This window comes from Mytilus edulis, chromosome 3 (assembly GCF_963676685.1).
Source record: "Mytilus edulis chromosome 3, xbMytEdul2.2, whole genome shotgun sequence".
Lineage (NCBI taxonomy): Eukaryota > Metazoa > Mollusca > Bivalvia > Mytilida > Mytilidae > Mytilus > Mytilus edulis.
In genome coordinates, this window is record NC_092346.1 from 61512943 (window position 1) to 61537916 (window position 24974).

Below are 24974 nucleotides of genomic sequence, written 5' to 3' on the forward strand. Positions count from 1 at the left end.
TGTTTGTCTGTTTGTCTTTTTTCATTTTAGCCATGGTGTTGTCAGTTTATTTTCGATTTATGAGTTTGACTGTCCCTCTTCTATTAGAGAACCACTGAATCATATGAAATCAAACACAACATGAATGCTCCTTATGAGGTGCTGTCCAAGTGTTGTTACTTTGTAGCCACTCTATCATCCAAGATGGCCGCCAGAGGGGGGACTTAGTTTAACATAAGAACCTCTGGGAAATATATACAAATGTCTTCTTTTAGAGAACCACTGAATGGAATAAAACCAAACATAGCATGAATGTTCCAAATGAGATGCTGACCAAGTGTTGTTATTGTGTAGCGGATCCATCATCCAAGGTGGCCGCCAGCGGGGGGCTTAGTTTAACTTGAGGCACTATGGGAAATGCATACAAAAGTCTTCTTCTAGAGAACCACTGAATTGAATGAAACCAAACATATAGTAAATGTTCCTTTCCTAATGAGGTGCTGACCAAGTGTTGTTACTTTGTAGCCAAATTTGATCTTTTTTTATATGATTTCAAAAACACAAGGAGAGTCGGGTGAGCGATACAGCCTCTATTTTTTTTTAACCTACGTATATTCAGATCCCAACAAAGTTTCAATATTGTATTCATTATGTAGATGTATTCTAATTTTCTATATAGTTCCACAAATTTAATTTTTTAAATTATATCGAATCATAGAAAAATGGGTTTAAACGGACCTCAAAACAATCCTTGATATTGTAATGAGGAGTGCATAATGTTAAATCATAAAAATGCAAATTGTTTAGTCTAAGAAAATTTGTAAGATATCTGCTGCTATATTTTTTGATATAAGCAACCTTGGTACTTGGTGCAATTTGGGTATTGTGATGTCATATGTTATTACTTTTTTCGAATTGTTCAGAAAACTAAGTGAAATATTTGTCCTGGTTAGACGCGTCCAGTTTACGATGACGTAATAAATAAAAGACTGCTCTTTCTGTGAATACCTCCGTAAGGAAATTCAAACAAGAAAAAAAAGACGAGATACGCATTGCACAACGCTGGTCATTAGTTGCAGTGTTACTAAAGGATAATCTTACATGTAGTTACAAATATTTATTTATATATAGTATGAATTTTCAAACAATTTTAATCAAGGCCAGCTGAATAGCAAGGCCCTTATTATAAGCAATATTTATCGGAAAGAAAGCCGTACGCAACTTTCAAGTTTTTATTTTTTACGCAACGTCATGTGTGGTTTTCCAAGTTCCGGTATATAATGGCTGTTGTTGATTTACAGCTGCTTGTACAAACTTTACTTTATTTTTGTATATTTCTATCTGGATTTGCAATATCTATTCCTGTTGGAGTGAATACGGTAGGTAAATTTTTCATTGTTTTATACATAATTGTGAATTATGATTGATGAAATCATATTTATACCACACATATATGGGATATGTGTTTCATTCTGCTTTCCTTTTTTCTACTTCCATTTACTTCGATGTTCAGCAGTTTGTTTATTATAGAATATTGTAAAAACTGAAGGTATATTGTCGAGGATTTAGTGTTTTATGCTGTGTGTTGTTCTTTTACATGTATCAGTTGTTTTGACCACTGTATGTTTACATTTGTTCTATGATAAGATGTGTTTTCAGTAGGCCAGTCTTGCATTGTCCCTCCAAACTTTGTTGATTTTGAAAGTCTAAAATCTTCACTTTATTATATTATAACAGAAATCGGTATAGAAAAGACATGTGAATAAAACGCGATACAAAGCATGTCAAACTAAAAAAAGATATCTAATGAAATATATATCAACTTTTAAAAAATTCTATAACTTTAATTAATAGTTATAGAAATCTAAAAACTTTCATACATAGATTTGAGTATAAATTGTCATTGATCTCAAACTTTCCGGATATTTTTAGACTACATCCTAGTACGTGTAATTAATTTTTTTAACAATTTACAATTTACCTGTGTATTTAACAGGTCGGGAACACTACCTTTTATGGCAATGCATAGATTAGCATATTTATGTTCTCGTGTTTGAATTACCCGATATATAGCCATAAATATGTTTGGTGATGAAACGGAGATTTCATGTATTTGTCCACCAGACAGCAACAAAACAACAGTGATAAACACAATTACCCATAAGACAAACTTAATTTAGTAGATTGCGTCTTGGATGGAAAGAGATCTCATTTGGCACTCATATCTTATCTTCTTCTTTCTATATATAATTATATATAAAGCACGTTTTTAGAAAACTTGAAAGGTAATATAGCATCCAATATGATCCACAGGGTTTAGATAATTTGAGATATTGCAATATGTCAACAGGACAACAGCTGTATCGTCAGGTAGTAGGTATTCCTATGGGCACTAACTGTGACCCTTTAATAGCAGATTTATTTCTATATTGCTATGAATCTCAGTTCATGACCAAACTCAGTAAAGACCCATCATTGTTATATTTGGTTGATACATCCAAAAATACCTACCGTTATCTGGATGATATTTTTTCGTTGAATAATCCAGAGTTTTCTAAATATACTTCTGAAATTTACCCAAAAGAACTTACATAAACGAAATCTAACATAAACAGCGGCAGTTGTTCTTTTCTAGATTAAAGACATTTCAATTTCAAACGGGAAACTTCATACTAAAATTTACGACAAAAGAGACGATTTTTCATTTCCTATTGTTAATTTTCCTGTTTTAGACGGCGATGTGCCTTTGGCTCCATCATACGGTGTTTATATATCCCAACTCTTTCGGTTTGCCCGGGTGTGTTCGGATGTCATTGATTTTAACGAACGTAATCAATGCATCACTGGGAAATTGTTGTGTCAGGGATTTCGATACCATAAATTTTTAAAACTTTTACTAAATTCTTTCATAGATAGAAAGATTTGATTAGTAAATTTGGCTGTACCTGTAGAAAACTTAATAAAAATGGTATTTCACATCCTAATTTTTTAGGTAATATAGTACTTAAAGCAAGGAAATCACTATGTGATCCGTGTAAACTTATCGAACCTTTAAACAAACTTATAAGTAAGGATTATCGTACCAATATTGTAATTAGATCTCTGAATATAGTTTACATTGGCACTAATATCGATTTTGTCATTAGCAAATTAAAACATAACTAAATTGTGTCTTCTTTTGAGGCGGGATGTATAGAGACACAGACACGTTGATTTTTGTCTCTGTAGAAGTCGCTCCTCGTTATCCTACTGCCTGTCGATACATTTAGTTTTGGCATTGCACAAGTCATGTCTTCTCTGACTGTTCATGACGTTTAAATGCTAAATCCCTGGGATGTGTTTTAGTTTTAGTCTCTGATGCATGATTTTTTATTATTAATTGTTTTTGGCTTTCAACTAGCTGTCAGTAACTGCGAGTACTCTCAAATCGTATTTTCTTGTCAATTCGACCTGTTGATACTGTTTATAATGCCTTTTTGTTATTATATATTTATATGGAACTTGTCTTATACCAGCTTTGATTATTTGGAATATCTTCTAATTTTCACTTACTACATTTGTATAAACTTCAAGATTTACCTGTATTATCAAAACCGTTTTTTTTCAAATGTGATAATTTTCGTAGGGTTAAATATTTCGCAGTGGTGTCTTGCCATGGCTTTGTTTGGACTTATTTGTTTGCTTTTTGGCCTTGAATGTTTATCCCTAATATTTTATTAACTGTGCATTTACATTCAGATATCGCACATCAAATCTATTCGGTCACAGTGTATTAATTTACGTTTTTTGATTAAGTTCAGCCTGCCAATTGATATTTCATCGTGTGTTTTTCTATGTTGTGATGTTATGCTATTGTTTCAGAAAAAGGGAGAAGGTTTGGTACCATTAACACGTTTAATCCCGCTGCAAATGTTTGCACCTGTCCTAAGTTAGGAATCTGATGTACAGTAGTTGTCGTTTCTTTATGTAATTTATACATGTTTCTCGTTTCTCGTTTTTTTATATAGATTAGACCGTTGGTTTTCCCGTTTGAAGTGTTTTACACTAGTAATTTTGGGGCCCTTTATAGCTTGTTGTTCGGTGTGAGCCAAGGCTCCGTGTTGAAGGCCGTACATTGACCTATAATGGTTTACCTTTTTTAAAATTGTTATTTGGATGGAGAGTTGTCTCATTGGCACTCACACAACATCTTCCTATATCTATGTAAATTGGCTATAATCGAACTTGTCTACTCTTAAAGGATGATAGTTTATCTAACCTGCAATCGGCTGTAAACTAATTAAAAAATTATGTCTTCACCACTCGAATATCAAGCACAATTCCTACCCACTTTTATAACACTTATTTAACATACTGAATATTATGACGTTCTTACTTATACATCCAGTACAGATAGACGTGTTTCTGTGCCAGTTTTTCTTGTTTTTCGAGGCAGAAATGTTTTTAAATGACATTATACATGTTTGAAGAGCTCAAAACATTTACGTTCTGAAGATAGGTCACTTCATCTGAAATTTCACTGTATCACGACGTGAAATTAGTACACAGGTACAGTGCATAACTATGGAACAAACCTTTTCAACTACTATTACAAAGCGAAAAAGAAAGTCGAATTGTGAAGACCGTAAACAATACATTTTTAATCTGCGCATGCAAATTGAAGATTATGTTATATATATTTCATCGAAACAACATCTGATAAACAAATTTAATAATACTTTTAGGTATTTGGATGATATTTTGGCTCTCAATAATGACGACTTCAGTATGTATATTAAAGAAATTTATCCTGTTGAATTTACTTTAAATAAAGCTTATACTAACAATGACCACTGCCCTTTCCTCGATCTTGATATCTATATCACTAACGGAAAGCTGAATACTAAAATTTATGATAAAAGAGATGATTTTTCATTTCCTATCGTTAATTATCCATTTTTAAATGGTGACGTTCTCTTGTCACCATCTTACGGTGTTTATATATCTCAACTTGTACGATTCTCTCGTGTATGTAACAATATTTTAGATTTTAACGAGAGAAATTTATGTATTACTGAAAAATTATTACACCAGGGTTTTCGATATCACAAACTTGTCAAAACATTTACTAAATTTTATCATCGGTATAAGGACATCATTCGTAAATATAGCTCAACATGCAGACTTCTTATACGTTCAGGTATTTCACATCCATTTTTTTATGGAAATATTCTTTATAAAGCTGTCAGTATTCACCTCAAAAACTAACAAAACCTTTGAATAGAAGTGATATAGTTACGATACTGTTGTCAGGTCATTAAAGATTGCATATTTTGGCGTTAATATTGATTCACTTATAGGGTCTTTGCATCGGAACTAAACACATTTATTCAAAAACCAGTTGTTGGCATGACACGGGTTATGTTCTTCTCATATATGTTATGATGGAATGATACTAAACCCCTAACGGGAAGGATTGTGCCTGATGTTCATATGATGAAATCATAATCTTTCAGTCAGTTTAATTGAAGTGTAACGAAAATCGGTCATAGTTTATTTATTTCGATGTGAAACTCCAGTTGTCTTTCCCTGTTAATTGTGTTTTTATATGTTTATAAGTTTCTCCATAGTTGGAGCACCATGTATTACTTAAAACACCCCTAATTTTGGTATAGTCTTGATTTTCACCCCTTCACGTATAATGGACCGTTCCATATCGTAGTATATAAGGCAGCTCAAGACAGAGAAACTTTGTCAGTTATATGTGGACCGTTGAAGTGTTAACATCAGGATTAAATATTCCAACTGGTAAGTAGAGTGAATTAAGTGATTCCAAAGGATATATAAATAGTGTTCGGATTTATATGTGGATATTGCAATAGTGATTGTGATACAATGTATAAAGTGAATCTGATATATATAAGTGGTTATTGTATTAATGAAAATACAAGGTGTATACTTGCTGGTGTTGCAAGTTGTACTATGTGGAAGTGTGAATACTTCATAGATTTGTATTAGTGAGAATACAAGGTGTTTACTTGCTGGTGTTGCAAGTTGTTATATTGTGGAAGTGTATTAGTGAAAGTGCACTGTGTTAAACCTTACCAGTTGGATAATATTCATTGTGTGGGAACTCAAAGGGATAGTTAGTGCGTGAGTTCAGCTGTGTTATATATATATATTCCTTGTGAATTGAAACATTGTGCAAGTGTAATTGTGTCATTGTGTTATTGTGGTTAGTTGGAGACTAACAAAGTGATACTACATATTGCTGGACGTTGTAAATAGAAGTTGTATATATGTGATTTTGTGTTCATACGTTTTGTGTAATACTTACTTGATGCATGTTGCAAAGTAGTCTGTTGGTGACATGGTGTAATAAAGGGCCGTATGCATGTTGCATAATAATCTGTTAGTGACATTGTGAATAAATCGGTCTGATACATGTTGCATAGTGATTGCATAGTGACATTGTGTGTATATATTCTGTAATAAGGCATTGTGTGTATACATAGTGAATGAAGAACTTCACCCTGTAATTTAATTTATGTGCATTGTGTAGCTTATATATTTGACATTGTGAATTCATATAAGGGTGTGTTGATTGTTTTAAATAGGACAACTTGTTGTGGTGCAAATTTAAGTTGAACACTTGAAATCCTGATTTATTCAGATACGGATCCATTGATCGTCCGGTTACACGTTACAGAAGTCTGGAGCTGGCATGTCAGTTAACTGCTAGTAGTCTGTTGTTATTTATGTATTATTGTCATTTTGTTTATTTTCTTTGGTTACATCTTCTGACATCAGACTCGGACTTCTCTTGAACTGAATTTTAATGTGCGTATTGTTATGCGTTTACTTTTCTACATTCGCTAGAGGTATAGATGGAGGGTTGAGATCTTACAAACATGTTTAACCCCGCCGCATTTTTGCGCCTGTCCCAAGTCAGGAGCCTCTGGCCTTTGTTAGTCTCGTATTATTTTAATTTTAGTTTCTTATATCAAATATCAAATCTAATATCACTGAACTAGTATATATTTGTTTAGGGGCCAGCTGAAGGACGGCTCCGGGTGCGGGAATTTCTCGCTACATTGAAGACCTGTTGGTGACCTTCTGCTGGTTTTTTTTTCTATGGTCGGGTTGTCTCTTTGGCACATTCCCCATTTCCATTCTCAATTTTATTCAATAAACATATTCGCAGAACAAACACATTTATTTTGAGAATCCCAGACGCTACATTAGTTTTCACTTTTTCCACTAATTCCACGTGTTTAGACGAAACGCGCGTCTGGCGTATATACTAAATTTAGTCCTGGTATCTATGATGAGTTTATTTTCAAGTGATAGTAAACTCGTAGTAGCCCACAATGCATTGTAGTTCATTGAGTCGATTGGTCAGTTTTTCAAGGCCATCATTGGCCTTGTGTTTAGGAAATTACTATGCAAATATATTCTGACGTCAGGAAATTTAGAGTTCTCGACCTGTTTAATTTAGATATACATTGTTTTAATAAATTGGTCAGTTAGTAGGTAAGGCTTGATAAAAAAGCAGATGTCAAACCCTGAACATTTGAGGCAATTATGAACATTACAGTCAAGCTTGATATAGTTATCAATTTAGATTTTTACTAAATATTTTACAAACTACAGGTTTCTGACAAATTATGAACATGGTCAAAGAGCTGAAAATGTTGTGAAAAATTGGACTTATTGCTAATATGGACCAATATCAAATTTTGAATAGATGATTGGAATCAACATATCAAAAAACCACCATTATTTATTTTTTGAAGAAATCAAACAAAGATTTTGTTTAACCTTTGGACCTCAATGGCGACACATTTGATAATGGGATACACATACACGGTAAGATTCAACAAAGCATTTATATGTTAAAACCGGTAGTGGCCAATCAAATTGGAAAAAAATAGTTTAATCTGCACGGTCGAGGTGATCCTTTAAACCGAACTCCTACGTTTTTCGGTACGAGTAGAATCAGTCAACCGAGCCTTGCAGATTAAATGAAATATACCGATTTGCCAGTTCAATAAATCGATTGTATATGTCATTGTTAGTCTTTTTAAAAACTGTTACGGGAAAGACTGCGCGATTTAAACTTTTTAGTTTTGTTCCATTGTCATTTTTTCCTTACAGATAAAGTTTGATGGAATGTGCATTCTCTATGCAGTCTTTGCAAAAGGGGATGGCATCTCTAGATTTAGGATGCAGTCAAGCAGTAGAGCAAATTGTAATTTTCCCGTCTATACCAGCGTGTTTGCATGCATATTTTATGGACTAGGATTCGGATGTTATAACGCATATGCAGTTTGGAAATCAAGAGCAAACCAAAGTATCGGGTATGAAGTGACCACTTTTTTTAATCGGGCGTCTTGATTCATTTTAATCATTTACGCTAAATCCTAAATATTTGAATGCCAGGGAAGTGTTATGAAATATATAAAATAATAAGGAAGCATAGAACCTTTTTTCCTCAATGATTTCTTTATTTTTCATCAGTCAGATAGTCACACATGTTAGTGAGCTTTCATGTTATTCGAGGGAAACAGTAGCTGTGAGGAGTTGTACTTAATTTTCAATATATTTCGTGATGTCACATTCTCCTTCTTTCATGCATTACTACTACGACTATTCGTCTCTACAGTTGAATTAGGCATTCGTAAAATATGTTTGCAACTCTTCAATTATTAATGTATATTAATAGAATTAATATTAATTATTAAGCATTTCCGATTTTATTATATATTTCACTTCAAATAAATTATTTGGCCATAGTAAAGCAATGCCCCTCATTTTCACAATAGTAACGTTAGTAAAACTGCAACATACTTTTAGCAAGTTCCAAATTTTAAAAACGTTCAGTATGGTCACTGAATCTTATGTGTGTCTCTTATCCTCCTCCTCCCCTTTCATTCCAGAAAAAAAAATCTTTCCACTCTTCTGTCGTAGTCACAGAAACAATTAAGCACCTATTTCAATTCCTTTTCCCTAGTAATCAGCTAAATACGTGAGACAAAGTCTTGGTGCTTTTCTATTTTTTAAGTGACTTCAACTTTTGTGATTTCTTTAGGTCCCGGTCTCTCAATTTTCAACAATCATTGTGCAAATTTTCTTTTAATAAAAACCTGAGATACAAAAAAAGCAACAAACAACAATAACTTTTAACGGTAAACATACGATCGGGTCGTCAATAATAGACAGCTCAATACAAAAAATGTAATTCGTTGATATCTACATCGAACATCGTATAAAACCACTTTTTAATAAATTTAACAGAAAATAAAAAAGGCCATGAACAACAAATCCCTTGAATGGTTAAACATATATAGTTTATAAAAAGAAAACCATTGACGATGGTCTAAGTTTGGACGGGCAAATGATTTCTATTACAGGATTAACTAGATTATCATTTTTATCCAAATTACCAATTTTCATATTAGTTAAAAAGTCGCAATACAATGATAGTCTGTGGACTTTTTTTTGCAGGTCAGCAATGTGGGTCATGCCATTTATACTGATAAATTCTACACTATTTGTGATGTTATTGATCAACGCTTGCATGATAAGTGTTGGTTATAAGGTATTCTGTGATCAATTAAAAGAATACTCGGGTATTTTCAGGTAAGTGTATATCATCTCATTTCATTCACGTAAAATTGCAACGAAAATAATGTTCTTGGACTCAATGAATACAAACCCGGAATATTGACAGTTTTTCAAACATGCGAAAGTGCTATATTAATAGAATCTGCTTGAACGTCAGTATAGTATATTTAAATATATTTTTAAAGAGGGACGAAAGATACCAGAGGGACAGTCAAACTCATAGATAGAAAATAAACTGACAAAGCCATGGCTAAAAATGAAAAAAGACAAACAGACAAACAATAGTACACAAGACACAACATAACCAAATGACTGACAACTTAGAAGACAGGCATATAAACTAGAGGCGAGCTTATATCTATTTTATCATTGTAGTTTCTGGTTCAATATTTCATGTTATTTTTTACTAAACTTGCTGTTGAATTGAGCATCAAATGAAACTATTTAAAAAAAAAATGTTGCTATTGTCATTAATAGGATGAGCTGAATGTGTCATCTTTTGAAAACTTAAAACCTTTGTCAGTATAGTTAATTATACTTAAATTTCCTGACAAAATTCATAAAAAATATTTTCTTACAATTTTCCATAAAAGGAACATGAAAGTGTATCGACTGATAATAATGCTACTAATATTAGCACTACACCCACTTCTTTTTATATGTATGAAGCTGTGGTGATGGAAAAAACATAAAATGGATAAATATGGCTACTTCAGACACATTTACTACAGGAGACTATGCTAGACTACTGACTGTTGCACAGGTAAGCACAGAGACGAGTGGTATGAATTTTATAGGCAAAGCTTGAACCGATCTTCTATTGAAAGTATTACATTTATGCAGTCTGTTCAAGTTAATTGCTTATCTATACATTATATCCTGCCACGTTATCTTGATGTCCTTTTTTATTCTACCATCATGTCGTTTCAGTGTTTCTGTCATTCCGTTGTGTTCCTCTTGTGGTTGATTTTTTCAGTTTTTTTAATTGTGACACGAATTTGTGTTCTCTTGTTAAATATTTCACTTAGAACAGCGGTATACTAATGTTGCTTTTATTTATTGTCGGCTTAATTATAACAGTTTTTGTTAAATTTCTTTGCCATGTTAAACTTTTTAGTATTATTTATCGATAGGACTCTTCTTATGTGTCGGTTTTCATTGCTGTATAAAACTTCCAGTGATGTGAAGGATTTTAAACAGGTTGAAAGTCTAAATGTCGCACTACTATGCAAGAACAGCGTTAAAGGTGTTTTATACACTGAATCACTTATTTTCCATTTATACAGATGTTTGAGCTTCTTTCATCCAAGTTATGTTATAATGCCTAAGACTATACAAAACCAGGTCGATCTCAAGTTGCAAATCGCATAGATTCTTCGTTTCTGTCATTTTAAAATGACACAGCAGTAGCTATATGTAGTTTATCTGAATGTATCACAAGCTCATTGTTGTCTTACAGATTGCATGTTGAACTGCTTGTATACCCTCCTGTTGCAAGTTGCACTGATAATATTCCGCCCACTCATTTCAAAATGACTTAGCAGTAGTATGTGCATTGTTTTCATCTGATTAATCAATATCGCATTGTTATCTTTCAGATTGCCTGTTGGACTGCTTGTTTACTCTTCATGTTGCAAGTTGCTGTAGGAATATTGCGTTTCTATAGAAACAGACGACTTCGTCAATCGCCATCCGATAGAGAAAGAATTGGACAATCTGAACCAACCGCTTAATGGTTTTAGATTAAAACATTGATTTACGACATTACCTACTGGTATTGAGTATACTATTAAACTGTACAATTAATTGATGACTTGGTTGTATTACTACATGTAAATAATTTTTTTAGTTGTACCATCGTTCCTAAAATTTAAAATTGGTAGAATTAAGTGTTGTTTTGTTTTGCTGTTTTAAATCCAAAATAAGCACATTTTTTTTTTATCGTAAACAATGCTTGACTGTCCTATGTGCACGTTCCCATATAACTACCCCATATGCATAGCCAATATTTGATACGTCATTAAAAGAAAAGCTGTAGCTTTTTAAACCTGCAACAGAATTTATAACCATATTTAGGAAGAGTATTTTGTTAAAAACGTTGTCAGTTCGATAATTTTATGAATTTTTTTTATGACTGTACGAATCCAGTTTGGACCTAGTGTTCAAAATGGTGCAGATGAAACTATCACTTCTTATTTTTACTAAAGCCATCACAAGTTGGTTGAACGAAATGGAATATCTTAATCACAGATAATAGCGACTATGTTCCGTATGTAGTAACTAAAACACGGTTAAAGTTGGAAATTCCAAGATTTAAGTTGGAAATTCCAAGATAAAAGTTGATAATTCCAAGATTAATGTTGATAATTCAAAGATTTTTTTTGGTAGGGGTGTGCTATGTTTGTCTAAAACAATGTACCCGTTTTTATATAATATTAACTAATATATGGTAACTATATTTATATATTAAAATTGTGACCCGCCATGACATTTCAAGGCTTATGGAGGTAGAACGTCATTGTTAGAAAAATTATAAAATATGATAAATATCGAGATTCAATGAAATACTTATTTCTGAAGAAGAGATAAACACTTTCATTATCTTCTTTTTTGCGGACGCCGATCTATACATCATATATAAGTTTTGAAGAAGTTTTACTTTATCGTTTGAAGTGAAAAATATTTTAAATTGATACAAAATAAAAAAATTCTCTGCTCTATAGATTTTCTTTCATAAATGGAGTCTGAAATTTATCTATAACAAATAGATATAGGAAGATGTGGTGTGAGTGTCAATGAGACAACTCCCCATCCAAATAACAATTTAAAAAAAGTAAACCATTATAGGTCAATGTACGGCCTTCAACACGGAGCCTTGGCTCACACCGAACTACAAGCTATAAAGGGCCCCAAAATTACTAGTGTAAAACCATTCAAACGGGAAAACCAACGGTCTAATCTATATAAAATAAAAAAAACGAGAAACGAGAAACACGTATAAATTACATAAACAAACGACAACTACTGTACATCAGATTCCTGACTTAGGACAGGTGCAAACATTTACAGCGGGATTAAACGTTTTAATGGATCCAAACCTTCTCCCTTTTTCTGAAACAATAGCATAACATCACAACATAGAAAAACACACGATAAAATATCAATTGACAGACTTAACTCAATCAAAAAACGTACATTAAATGCACAGTATCAAATGCATATAAGAGAACACCTACTTATAAACTGTTACGCGTCGCATACTATGATTAGATACATGCATAATAAATCTGAATTGAAAAAAGGAATTATTAAAGCTTACTTTGACAAATTTTAAACTAACTTCATTTCAACAAGTTTAAATTACATGTTCTAAAATAGAGCTACACAAAAAAAATTCTCTGCTCTATAGATTTTCTTTCATCTATTGTCGAAATGTGCATCTTTTGCCGTTAATGTTATCAAAATGCTGCTATGCGTAGTTAGCAACCTCAATACATGTATATATTTTTCTACGGTTTATATGTCATTAAACACATCTTTTATATAGGTTAAAATCTAGACAAGAGTAGTTCACAAGAAAATGTCAACAAAATCAATTAATTTGCAGCAAAAATTAACATTATGAATTAGTCACCAGGCAATTCAAACGAACCTTGTTCCGATGAAAACAGACAAAAAAAATAAATCGAGAAGACTACATATATGTTGAAAAAGAAAGATAATCTAAATTAAATACCGTAAAACATAACATAATCTTTTATCGAGTAACCAGTTTTGATGAAAAAGTTAATACCTCTTTATAAATGTCATGTGTCCGAAACAGGTTTCTACAGATGTCTTATTTAGGAAATTTCACCTTAAAAATTGAAAGACAGTTTGTAAATATTTAAAAACCCTATGAAAAAAATGACCATTATAGTACGGCGGCTTTGTGAAAAATTGTGCACATCCTGCTACAAGCATAAAATTTGGCATAGACCTTCCTCACTTATTACTCTTTAATTTCAGATAGGGAGGCATTTGAAAAAAAATGTCGCACTTCCAGTAAAATCGAAAATGGCGGACATCATACTTCAATCAGCATAATATCGAAGGCTAGTATGTAAAAAGGTGTTATAATCATGTTACTATCATAATATTTGGTACACACCTTTGTTTTTTTACTACTTTTGAATATATAATATAGATTAGATGTCTTTAAAAACCCTACTTCCGGTATAATCTGATATCGCGGACATTGTACAAAAATAAGCTTATTTTTTAGGGAGGTTAATTGAAATATGTCTAAACGTATTGCTACTATCATTACATTGTGCAGGAACCTTTCTTTGGTGCTTCTCATGGATACAATGTATAAGACTTATTTCTTGAAAACCCTAACTTCTGGTAATATCCAAAATGGCGGACATAGAAATATCAATTTTTTATTTATATATTCAACTTTTTTCAAAATGTAAAGAAAATGTTGTTTTTTGTGCTGGTCATGAAATTTTTAGCTTTAAGTTTTCCTCAAAACCACTTATTCTATTATGTTGTAAATGTTTAAATACAAAGTTAACACTTCCGGTAAAAAAAAACCAATCTGGCGGAAATATCAAAGATGAGTCCTCAATCCATATCTTCGATGTAGAGTTTTTGATAGATTGATTAAAACAAAATAAAATCGCCAAAGTACTAAAACATTTTTAAAACTTCTACTACTATTCGGCCAAAAATACCTGTTTATTCACGATCACAACCACATGAACACAAGACAGTGTACGAGGGACCCGATTTTCCACATTAACAACGGCCGCATCATCCTTTCTTACATCCACATGTACAAGCTGCTGACAAAATGATGAGGCCACAGAATTTTTTTTTTAAAAGGGACCCTTTTTGTCTCTTCGCCATCCATTAGCGCCTAGACTGGGTAGCATAAGAGCCACTTCCAAGCTCGTCTGTATCACAACCAGTAAAGGCATGGCTCACACTAAGTGTGTGTAATCAGTCATTGACTAGTACATTTGAAAGGTCATTGATAAATATTAATTCAATGTTTTTTGCCTTTCCAAACACAATCCATAGTTCGTCTACCACTATGTCACGGAAAAGCGAAACAGTAATGACAGCATCATCAGTAACGACTGTTCGACTCGTTTAAGTCCGTGTTTCACTGCATCAGATACATGCACCATGATTCTAGTGTCTGCCTCTTAATGTGAACTTGGTGCTAAACTTGAAATACATCACGTGGTGGATAAGATAGAATATCATGAGCATTTGTTGCTACAACTACCATACGCATCCAAGAATTCATCCACTCGTGTTACAGTTTCAAGTTATTTTATCGAGGTAAGGACAAAATACCCAATTAGCAAACTCGTTAGGCCGCAAATACATGTTTATTCACAATCGGAGAGCATTTACAAAGACTGGTATTGTGTCTTAAATCCATAATGTACAAACTTCTGATAAGATGAAGAGGCCTCACTAAGAGTTGTCCAAAAGGGTTCCCATGGATCATATTTTTTGTTCCTTCGCCATTCATAAGCGTCTGGACTAGTTAGCATAGGAACCAATTCCAAGCCTGTTACTCATTCATACCCGCCATGGTATATTGCACATTTTACATGCTGAAAAAGACTAGACCGAGTCGTGGGAATAGCCTCAATCTAAATTCTAAAGTCACATCTTCAAACGCCATCCATGTCACCAACTCAGTTCCTTTTCCAGCAAACTTGTAATCTCTATGCCTAGTGCATTTGAAAGGTCATGTATAGATATATATCTAAAGTTTTTCCAACTTCCAAATGCAAACCAAAGTTTGTCTGCCCCTGTGTCATGGAATAGCGAAACAGCAATGACATCAGTATCGACTGTTCGAGTCATGACTCAGTTAAGTCTGTGTTTCACTGCATCAGACACATTCATCTTAATTCTAGTGTACGTCTCTTTATGTAAACATGGTGCTAAACTTGAAACATCATCAAGTGGTGAATAACATTGAATATCCTAAGCATTTGTTGCTACAATTACCTTTTCCTCAAAATTTTATTGAGCAAGCTGCTGTGAATGAAAACTAAAAAGGTCTTTCTTATTGTCGTCATCTCTCCAAAAACTTTGCTAACTTTGAGGAATTTGTTTTGACCCTGGATTCGTCTGTGTATTCCCTTTCCCCAAAATGTAGCTCTTGCTTCTTGTAGCAGCCTTCAAACTACTAGTATTGTCTATGTACGCATCCGAGACTACATCTACTATTGTTACAGTTTCATGGTGTTTCCTAACGAGTATGCTGATTGGGTATTATGTCCTTACCACAATAAAATACCTTGAAACTGTAACAAGAGTGGATGAAATCTTTGATGAGTATGGTAGTTGTAGCAACAAATGCTCAGGATGTTCAGTGTTATCCACCACGTGATGTATTTCAAGTTTATCACCATGTTCACATTAAGAGGCTGACACTAGAATCATGGTGCATGTGTCTGATGCAGTGAAACACCAACTTAAACGAGTCATGATTCGAACAGTCGTAACTGATGATGCTGTCATTACTGCTTTTCCGTGACATAGTGGTAGACGAACTATGGAGTGTGTTTGGGAAGGCAATAAATTTTGGATTAATATCTATCAATGGCCTTTCAAATGTACTAGGCAATGAGTGATCACACACACTTATTGTATCCAATGCCTTTACCGGTCGTGATACGGTTCTCTCTTTGTTTGTAAAGAAAAAAGACTGTGTGGGAGACATTGATTGCATTTGAAGATGTGACTTTAACATAAAGAATGATGTTTGATCAACCTAAATCCTGTAAGATCGCACAATTTATCAGATGGGGCTAACATGGTTAACGATCCAAGGAAATAACTATTTGCACAAAAGGGTAGGCTAATTGAGGCTATTTCCTCAACTTGGTCTAGTTCCAGCATGTAAAACGTGCAATATACTAGGGCAGGTGTTTAGAGGACGAGCTTTGGGTTGGCTCTTATGCTACCCAGTCCAGGCGCTAACGGATGGCGAAGGGACAAAGAGGATCCTTTTTAAAAAAACTCTTTCTGAGGCCTCATCCTTTTGTCAGAAGCTTTTACATTGTTGATGTAAGAAAGGATGTCGCGGTCGTTGTTAATGTGGAAAATTTGGTCTCCGTGAACTGCTTTGTGTACATGTTGGGATGACTGTGAATAAACATGTATTTTTTGCCAAATAGTAGTACATGTAATTTTTAAAATGTTTTAGTATTATAGTGATTTTATTTTGTTTTAATCAATCTATCCAAAACTATACATCGAAGAAATTGATTGAGGACACATCTTTGAAATTTACGCCATTTTTTTTTTACCGGAAGTGTCAACTTTGTATTTAAACATTTACAACAGAATATAATTAGTGGTTTTGATGATAACGTAAAGCCAAAAGTTTAATGACCAGCACAAAAAAAGTTGAATATTTAAATAATGAATTGATATGTCTATGTCCGCGTTTTCGATATGACCGGAAGAAGGGGTTTTAAAGACAGATTTCTTATACATTGTATTCATGAGAAGCACCAAAAAAAAAAAACCGGTTCCTGCACAACGTAATGATAGTAGCAATACGTTAAAACACATGTCAATTACCCTCCCTAAAAAAACTAAGCTTATATTAGTACAATGTCCGCCATGTTGGATATTACAGGGAGTAGTGTTTTTGAAGACATCTAATCTATATAATTTATCCAAAAGTAGTACATAACAAAGATTTGTACCAAATATTATGATATTAGCATGATAATAACACCTTTACAAATACTAGCCTTCGATATTAGGCTGATTTAAGTATGAAGTCCGCCATTTTGGATTTTACCGGAAGTGAGACATTTTTTTTCAAATGCCTCCCTATCTGAAATAAAAGAGTAATAGTTGAGAAAGGTCTATGCCAAATTTCATGCTTGTAGCAGGATGTGCACAATTCGTCTGAAATATGCTTGTAGCCGCCGGACTATTACCATGACCGTAGATGAATATTTTTATTAGTTTTATTGCATTCCCAGATACTATTTTCTCTTTCAGATTAATTTTGATGGGATATGCATTCTATATGCAGACTTTGAGAAAGGGGGTGCTAACTCTAAATTGATGATGCGGTCAAGCAGTAGAGAAAACTGTAATATCCCCGTCTACATAAGTGTGTTTGCATGCATATTTTATACACTAATACTCGGTTGTTACAAGGCTTATGCAGCTCGAAAATCAAGAACAAACCAAGAACAAACCAAAATATTTGGTATGTAGTGACCACTTATTTATTAGTGCGTCTTGACATATTTTAATCAGTAATGACAATCATTAATATTTGAAAACCTTGGAAGTATAATAAATCATTCCAATGGACAACCGGTTTACTATCTATTGTATCATAAAGATATCTAATATATATCTGGTATAAAATTCGACACCGTCCTTCAGTAGGTCTTGCTTTGACTTTGTTAGCATAGTTATTTATATACGTATACACAATAAAATACTTCAAGAAGTATAGGCACTGCCTTTTGTCCAATCCCTTTGTTTAAATGTAAATTTGATATTTGAACAATAAAATATTTTGAATATCTAATAAACTTTATAAGATACTTAATATAGTTTATCAGATATTTTGTATAGTTTATATGATATCTTTTTTGTTTATTAGATATCTGATATGATTTATAAGATATTTCATAAACTATATAAGATAGCGTGTATACTATAAGAGATTTCTTTAAAAACAATAATATATCTTATGTAAATATATCTTCATATATTTCATAAACTTAAGAAGATATCTTATATACTTTATATACCATTGTTATTGAAGATGACTATTAAGTCATCATATTGATATTAATACTATTCACCATTTATCAAAATTAAAACCAAATTAAATAGTTATCAAAAGTACCAGGCTTATATAATTTAATACGCCAGACGCGCGTTTCGTCTACACAAGACTCATCGGTGACGCTCAGATAAAAAAAAGTTATAAATTTAAACAAGTACAAAGTTGAAGAGCATTGATGACCCAAAATTCCAAAAAGTTGTGCCAAATACGGCTGTGGTAATCTATGTCTGGAATAAGAATATCCATAGTATTTTGAAAATTTCATACTTTCCCAATGGGAACAAACTGTGCCCCTCTACTTGCCGACTTGTTTCTTTATTATTATGAGACTGACTTCATGCAGGAACTTCTTAGGAAGAAAGATAAGAAGTTAGCAATATCCTTTCACTCTACTTTCCGCTATATAGATGACGTTCTTTCACTAAACAATTCAAAATTTGGTGACTATGTGGAACGCATCTATCCCATCGAATTGGAGATAAAGGATACTACAGATACAGTCAAGTCGGCTTCACATCTTGACTTACATCTAGAAATTGATAATGAGGGTCGGTTGAAAACAAAACTTTACGACAAAAGAGATGATTTCAGCTTTCCAATTGTGAACTTTTCATTTCTAAGCAGCAACATTCCAGCAGCACCTGCATACGGGGTATATATCTCCCAATTGATACGATATTCCCGTGCTTGCATTTCCTATCATGATTTTCTTGATAGAGGGTTACTGCTCACAAGGAAGCTATTAAACCAAGAGTTCCAAATGGTGAAGTTGAAATCATCCCTTCGTAAATTTTACGGACGCCATCACGAGTTGGTTGATCGTTATGGAATAACCGTTTCACAAATGATATCGGATATGTTCCTTACGTCGTAACTACAATCCCCTTCCCTTTCATGAATGTGACCTACCGAATTAGACTATTTACCGGATTTGTAATCACATAAGCAACACGACGGGTGCCGCATGTGGAGCAGGATCTGCTTACCCTTCCGGAGCACCTGAGATCAGCCCTAGTTTTTGGTGGGGTTCGTGTTGTTTATTCTTTAGTTTTCTATGTTGTGTCATGTGTACTATTGTTTTTCTGTTTGTCTTTTTCATTTTTAACCATGGCGTTGTCAGTTTGTTTAAGATTTATGAGTTTGACTGTCCCTTTGGTATCTTACGTCCCTCCTTTGTAAACAGGAAATTTATAAAAATTACCATATTATTGATATTCATGTCAACACCGAAGTTCTGACTACTTGGCTAGTGATACCCTCGTGGACGAAACGTCCACCAGCAGTGGCATCGACCCAGTCATGTTACTATTTATCACAGGTACCAGGCGTATAATTTGATACGTCAGATGTGCGTTTCGTCACGCTCATATCAAAAATTTATAAAGCCAAACAAGTACAAGGTTGAAGAGCATTGATGACCCAAAATTCCAAAAAGTTGTGCCAAATACGGCTATTGTTATCTATGCCTGGAATGCAACTTGTAATTCAAATAACTTATAATAATGCCTTTCTTTTGATTATCATATGGAAGTCCGTTTCTGCTACACATACTTTCAGCAAGTTTCAATTTGCTTGCTCATTGCATTATAGTAGTCACTCCAATCAGTATGTCTTGAGTTTGACAGACATCTAGAGGACAGCATATGGTCTTCAGTAATTAAGAGGTCTAAATAAAGTAATAGTTGGTCGATATCTGAAACGAGTTGTGAACAATTTACATCTCTACCTGTGTGACGTTTACATACTGATCAACTGATCTACCGCCAATGCGCGTTTCTACGTCAGAGTAAATGTTAATATACCCATGTGCCTGTCAGGGTAAGGATTCGGTCCCGTATTTTTTTCAATCCTTTATGGATAGATTTATCATACATAAATGAAATACAAAATATAAAAGCAATGAATGAGATTGTTAAATTTGATAAATGCCTTTTTGTGCTTCGTTGTTAATTTTTTTTTTTATTGTGATGAAGATAATACACAATGTTGAGTGCTGTACCCCTATTTATGACATTTTTACCTATTGTCTGTTTGTTTTGTTCACAAATCGTTGACAATGCGTCTGTGATACAAGTGAGAGGTTTGGCTAGCTATAAAACCAAGTTCAATCCACAATTTTCTAGATAAGAAAATACTTGTTCCAAGTCAGGAATATGACAGTTTGAGTTTTTGATTTTGCCATTTGATTAGGGACTTTCCGTTTTGAATTTTCCTCGGAGGTCAGTCGCTCTATGTGATTTTACTTTTTTTAACAGTACTAACTAATGTTGATAAATTCAACTCTGAGCATGCTGGTGTTGGTCAGTGGAATCTTGATAAGTGTTGGTAATAAAGTATTTTGTGATCGCTCACTAGAATATTCGGATATGAAGAGGTTAGTTTATACTTTTTTCATTAATTCAGACAGGAGTATAGATGTTTTGTCAAACCTGTAATATCGAAAAGTGTTAATGGAAAAAAACTCATTTTATGGCTTATGGTTGTTTACTTCTACGTCAATTGTTCTCCAGTGAACAGCTCATTGGCAATCATAACTTTTTTTATTTCAATATTGAAAAAATGTCAGAGCATTACTTTAAAATAATTAAAAAATGTCTGCTGTACGTTATTTAAAAAACAATCCAATGTCACAAAATCTACCAAACCAAATTAGTTAAATGGTCCAAATTTCACGAAGGACTAGAAATAATGAAGATAGGCACTTAGCATGAAATCTTGTTTTTTATTTACAACATTTACCCTCTTTATCAGGATAGCAGTAACATAAAAAAAATGAAAGTATCAAAATGATTTTTGTACGTATTTATAAATACGATGAAATTGATTTTTAAACTTGCATTAGCTGTCAAATTCTTGTTCACCGATTTTGACCCATATTATCAATTTAAATTCTATAACATACTAAAACGTGTACCCAATTTGCCAAAAATTGCAAAAACAAAAGCAATTAGCGATGCACGGGATCGATTAAAATGAATTAGCATTTCGTGAATTATAGTTTCTTATTATAGAAAAAAAATTCCATGAAAATGATCTCCGCAGACTGTCGATGGTCACATAACCTGATATAAACACAAATGTGAATACAAATACTCATATACGCACGCGCAATCAGATTTTTCGAGGTCTGCTTAGTTCTACGTTTTAGGTTGAAAATATATAGACTATTGTTTTACATGTATATGGATGATGTTTTTGTGGGCCGGGTGATTCAGAGAAATGGTTATTCCTAGTGTTCCCCTTATTTCACTTTTCGATGGTTTTTTTTGACAAATGAACTTACTGATCATGTGGAACAATTTTCACCTGAGGGCAAATTGAAGGTTGTATGAATACTAATTCAATTAACCCGAATAATTCAGTTGTTATATTCCGCTGATCTGTGATTGCGTCTTAACGCCTGCATGCATAGACAATGAAAAATCGTCGATCTATCACTCGGAGTAAGCTCGAGGTTTACCTTTTTCGATAAAATTGAGCTGATTGCTGATTGGTCTTCTACACGGCACCATTCATAGTTCTGGATTCGTGAAGAAATTTTATCGTATTAGGAATTCAGGTCCTCGCAAGGGGATCGAGTATACAATTTAGAATAGAATGCTTACCTTGAGTACATGTATACAGTAGTCAATGCGAAAGGTTCAAAATTGAAAACAAATAATGTTTTCGGACAAAATACCACAAACAAAATTTATTTATACAATTGGAAAGTGTATTATTTTAAATCAATGTACTGCTGTAACTACATCTTTTAATTTATATATATGAAGCTGCGGTGATGAAATAACAGGAGATGGACAAATATAGATACGTCAGACATATTTACACCAGGAGACTACGTAAATTTACTGAATGTTGCACAGGTAAGTACTATACTTTGAGGCTTAACTTCTAGTTGCTGTCTAAACCGATTTGATTATTTAGACAAATTACCAGCTGTTGAAATAATTTTAAAAGTTTGAATATTCTTCTAAACTATTTTTTGTTCATATAGCTGCCCATATCTGTTATAACTCTTGTTTCTGAAAATATATTAGTGAATCTAAGCGTCACGTTTGGTGTCAAATTTTGCAAAAGCTGTATAAAGTTTCCCTGCGATTGAAGTGTGTGCTCTAATACTTTTACATGTATTGTTTATTCATTCGTGAATCTGAACTTCTTCACACCTTTTTTTTCTCTCGGTCTGTTTTTATTTTTAAATTGTCATATTCATGTAAAATCCCCAGAATTATTTGCTTATTCTTTCATTATTCCCTTCAGATTTTTCTCTAAAAGAGTTCTTGGTTTCTATTGAGCGATTTCATTTTAATGTGTTCTGTGTTCTACAATTAGATTGTCGGCTTAAGTAAAAAAATAATTAAGAAAAGAGATTGTCGGCTTATTCATAACAGTGTTTGTTAGATTTATTTGCCATTTAAATTTTTTTATATATTGATACTTTTCCGCTTTTTCATTTCCATTTATGTGAGAAAAAAAAATGTACAAAGAAAAGTCTCAATGGGTCAATACTATATAAAAGAAGAGCGAGAGATACCAGAGGTACATTCAAACTCACAGATCGAATGAAAAACTGACAATGCAATGGTGAAAAAAGAAAAGAATAATGTTGAAGGTTTCATGGGTTTAGGTGTTGAAGAGAGTGTTTAGGAGTATTCAAGTTGTTGAATTTTTTTATACACTACATCCCGTCTTTTCCATTATATCAGCTGTTTGAGTTTATTGCGTCAAAGTTATGTAGATATGTCTAAGACCATTTGAGACCGGGCTGATCTCAAGTGGCAGTTGTTTATCCTTTAATCATTTAAAAATGACATAACAGTAGCTATATTTATCTAGATTACCTAACTAAATCACTATCTCATTATTACCTTTCAGATTGTTGGATGGCTTGTATTCTCTTCCTGTTGCAAGTTGCTCTGGGAATATTGCGTTTCAATAGAAATAGACGACTTCGTCATTCGTCGTCTGATAGAGAAAGGATAAGGCGACCTGAACCTACTGCTTAGATGTGTTACATGCAAACTTTGATTTGCCACATTATCTGCTGGACATTTCTAAATCGCACAAATAAATTAATGATTTGATTCACCATATACATGTATATTTTTTCCAGTGTAACCAGTAAAACTCATTCACAGTGTAACATATTACTACATGTATGTAACAACAATTCAATCCAATGTCTGGTCAATCAACCATTTAAGCAAGACTTCGTTTTAGAATGGAATTATGTAAAGTCTTTGACACAATGAAAAAGGGTGAATGTAGTGCACAAAAACATTAAATTAAAATAACAAAAAATACTGAACTCCAAGGAAATTCATATATAAATGACAGTAACATTGAATTTATTTGTATTGACAGTAGTCTGTGAGCAAAACAAACAGACAAAATAAGTACACATGTAAAAAAGGGATACAGCAGTCAACATCGTATCATTATGTAAATCACTATAAAAAAAAATCAAATATGTCTACAAAGAAAGAACAAAATGGTATATAGACATATCAAAAGGACTAAAAACTCATCAAGGACACCACGGGCAGGCTTATAACTTGGTAATAATTGTGGTTGTCTGTGTTTGATGTTAATGTTTTAAATAGATTAATTTATAAAGTGATAATTTACGGAAAATGAACATATATTCATAATATTTCATTTCAAAACAAAATAGTGACTACTGGGCTTGAGCTATCGCCATGGCACGAAATGTGATAATCTATGTTAACATACCTTAAATGATTTTGATTTTTTAATGTGCCTGTTTAAGAACTTTTTTATGTTTAGGAAGTTCGCTACTCAGTTTCTAAGTAACAAGCTTTTCATAACACTTGTATATATTGATAGACGATAAATAAAGGAACCAGAAAAGCCAAAAAAAAAAAATATATAGGTCAATGTGGTTGTTTTCGCGATATTAGCAATTGAAATTTTTGCGGGAATATGTTCTCTCTTGATTTTTCTTAGCTTTATCATTGACAAGACTAAGTTCTCAAAAACTATTAAGAAATAATAAAGATTTTATAAGACTTTTACAGATGGCTTATAATAATACATGTAAAAGATTAATAAAAAGAAAAAAGGGGTCAATTGGCAATTTTTTTAAGGCATTCAAATGGATAAAACCAGAGGATTCCGAAAATCTGACAAAAATCCCATGAACAACCGGCATTCGGTAGCTAAACCTCTCACTTTTATGACAGTGGCAAAAAAATCCATAACATTGACAATAATGTGTGAACAAAACAAACAGACATATGTATATGATAGGTAGAAATGTCAAAAATTGGGATACAGCAGTCAACATTGTTTTCAGATCTTAATCACTATAAAACAAACAAATATGTCATTAAAGAAACAAAAGATATATAGACAAAGCACATAAGCAAAAACGAAAGGCAAGAATACAAAAATTCATTTTGGCACAATAACACAATGACGGGATGTAAAAGTACCGAGCTATGTCAAATGGATATTACCAAAAAAAGACTAAACATAAAAAAAGTAATAATTTACACAAGACAAATAAAAGAACACTATAACACGT

General features: G+C 32.9%; 2 protein-coding genes across 3 annotated transcripts; both read left to right on the top strand.

Annotated features, from left to right (window-relative positions):
• The first annotated feature begins 961 nt into the window (after window positions 1-961).
• On the top strand, window positions 962-17735 carry LOC139517026 (transmembrane protein 179B-like). 2 transcript variants are annotated; one of them, XM_071307568.1, is made up of 6 exons: window positions 1218-1358; window positions 8116-8318; window positions 9466-9600; window positions 10255-10348; window positions 11184-11359; window positions 17620-17735. In XM_071307568.1, exons 1-5 carry the CDS (start codon window positions 1260-1262, stop codon window positions 11316-11318), a joined length of 666 nt encoding a protein of 221 aa, XP_071163669.1. In that variant the 5' UTR covers window positions 1218-1259; the 3' UTR covers window positions 11319-11359; window positions 17620-17735. The 2 variants fall into 2 exon arrangements, with proteins under 2 accessions (XP_071163668.1, XP_071163669.1); XM_071307567.1 differs by lacking the exon at window positions 17620-17735 and having other exon boundaries at window positions 962-1358; window positions 11184-12929.
• Window positions 15936-23469, top strand: LOC139515353 (uncharacterized). The gene is made up of 3 exons (XM_071304919.1): window positions 15936-15989; window positions 17620-17833; window positions 23303-23469. The coding sequence occupies exons 1-3, from the start codon at window positions 15936-15938 to the stop codon at window positions 23431-23433; spliced, it is 399 nt and encodes a 132-aa protein (XP_071161020.1). The 3' UTR covers window positions 23434-23469.
• The last annotated feature ends 1505 nt before the right edge of the window (window positions 23470-24974 follow it).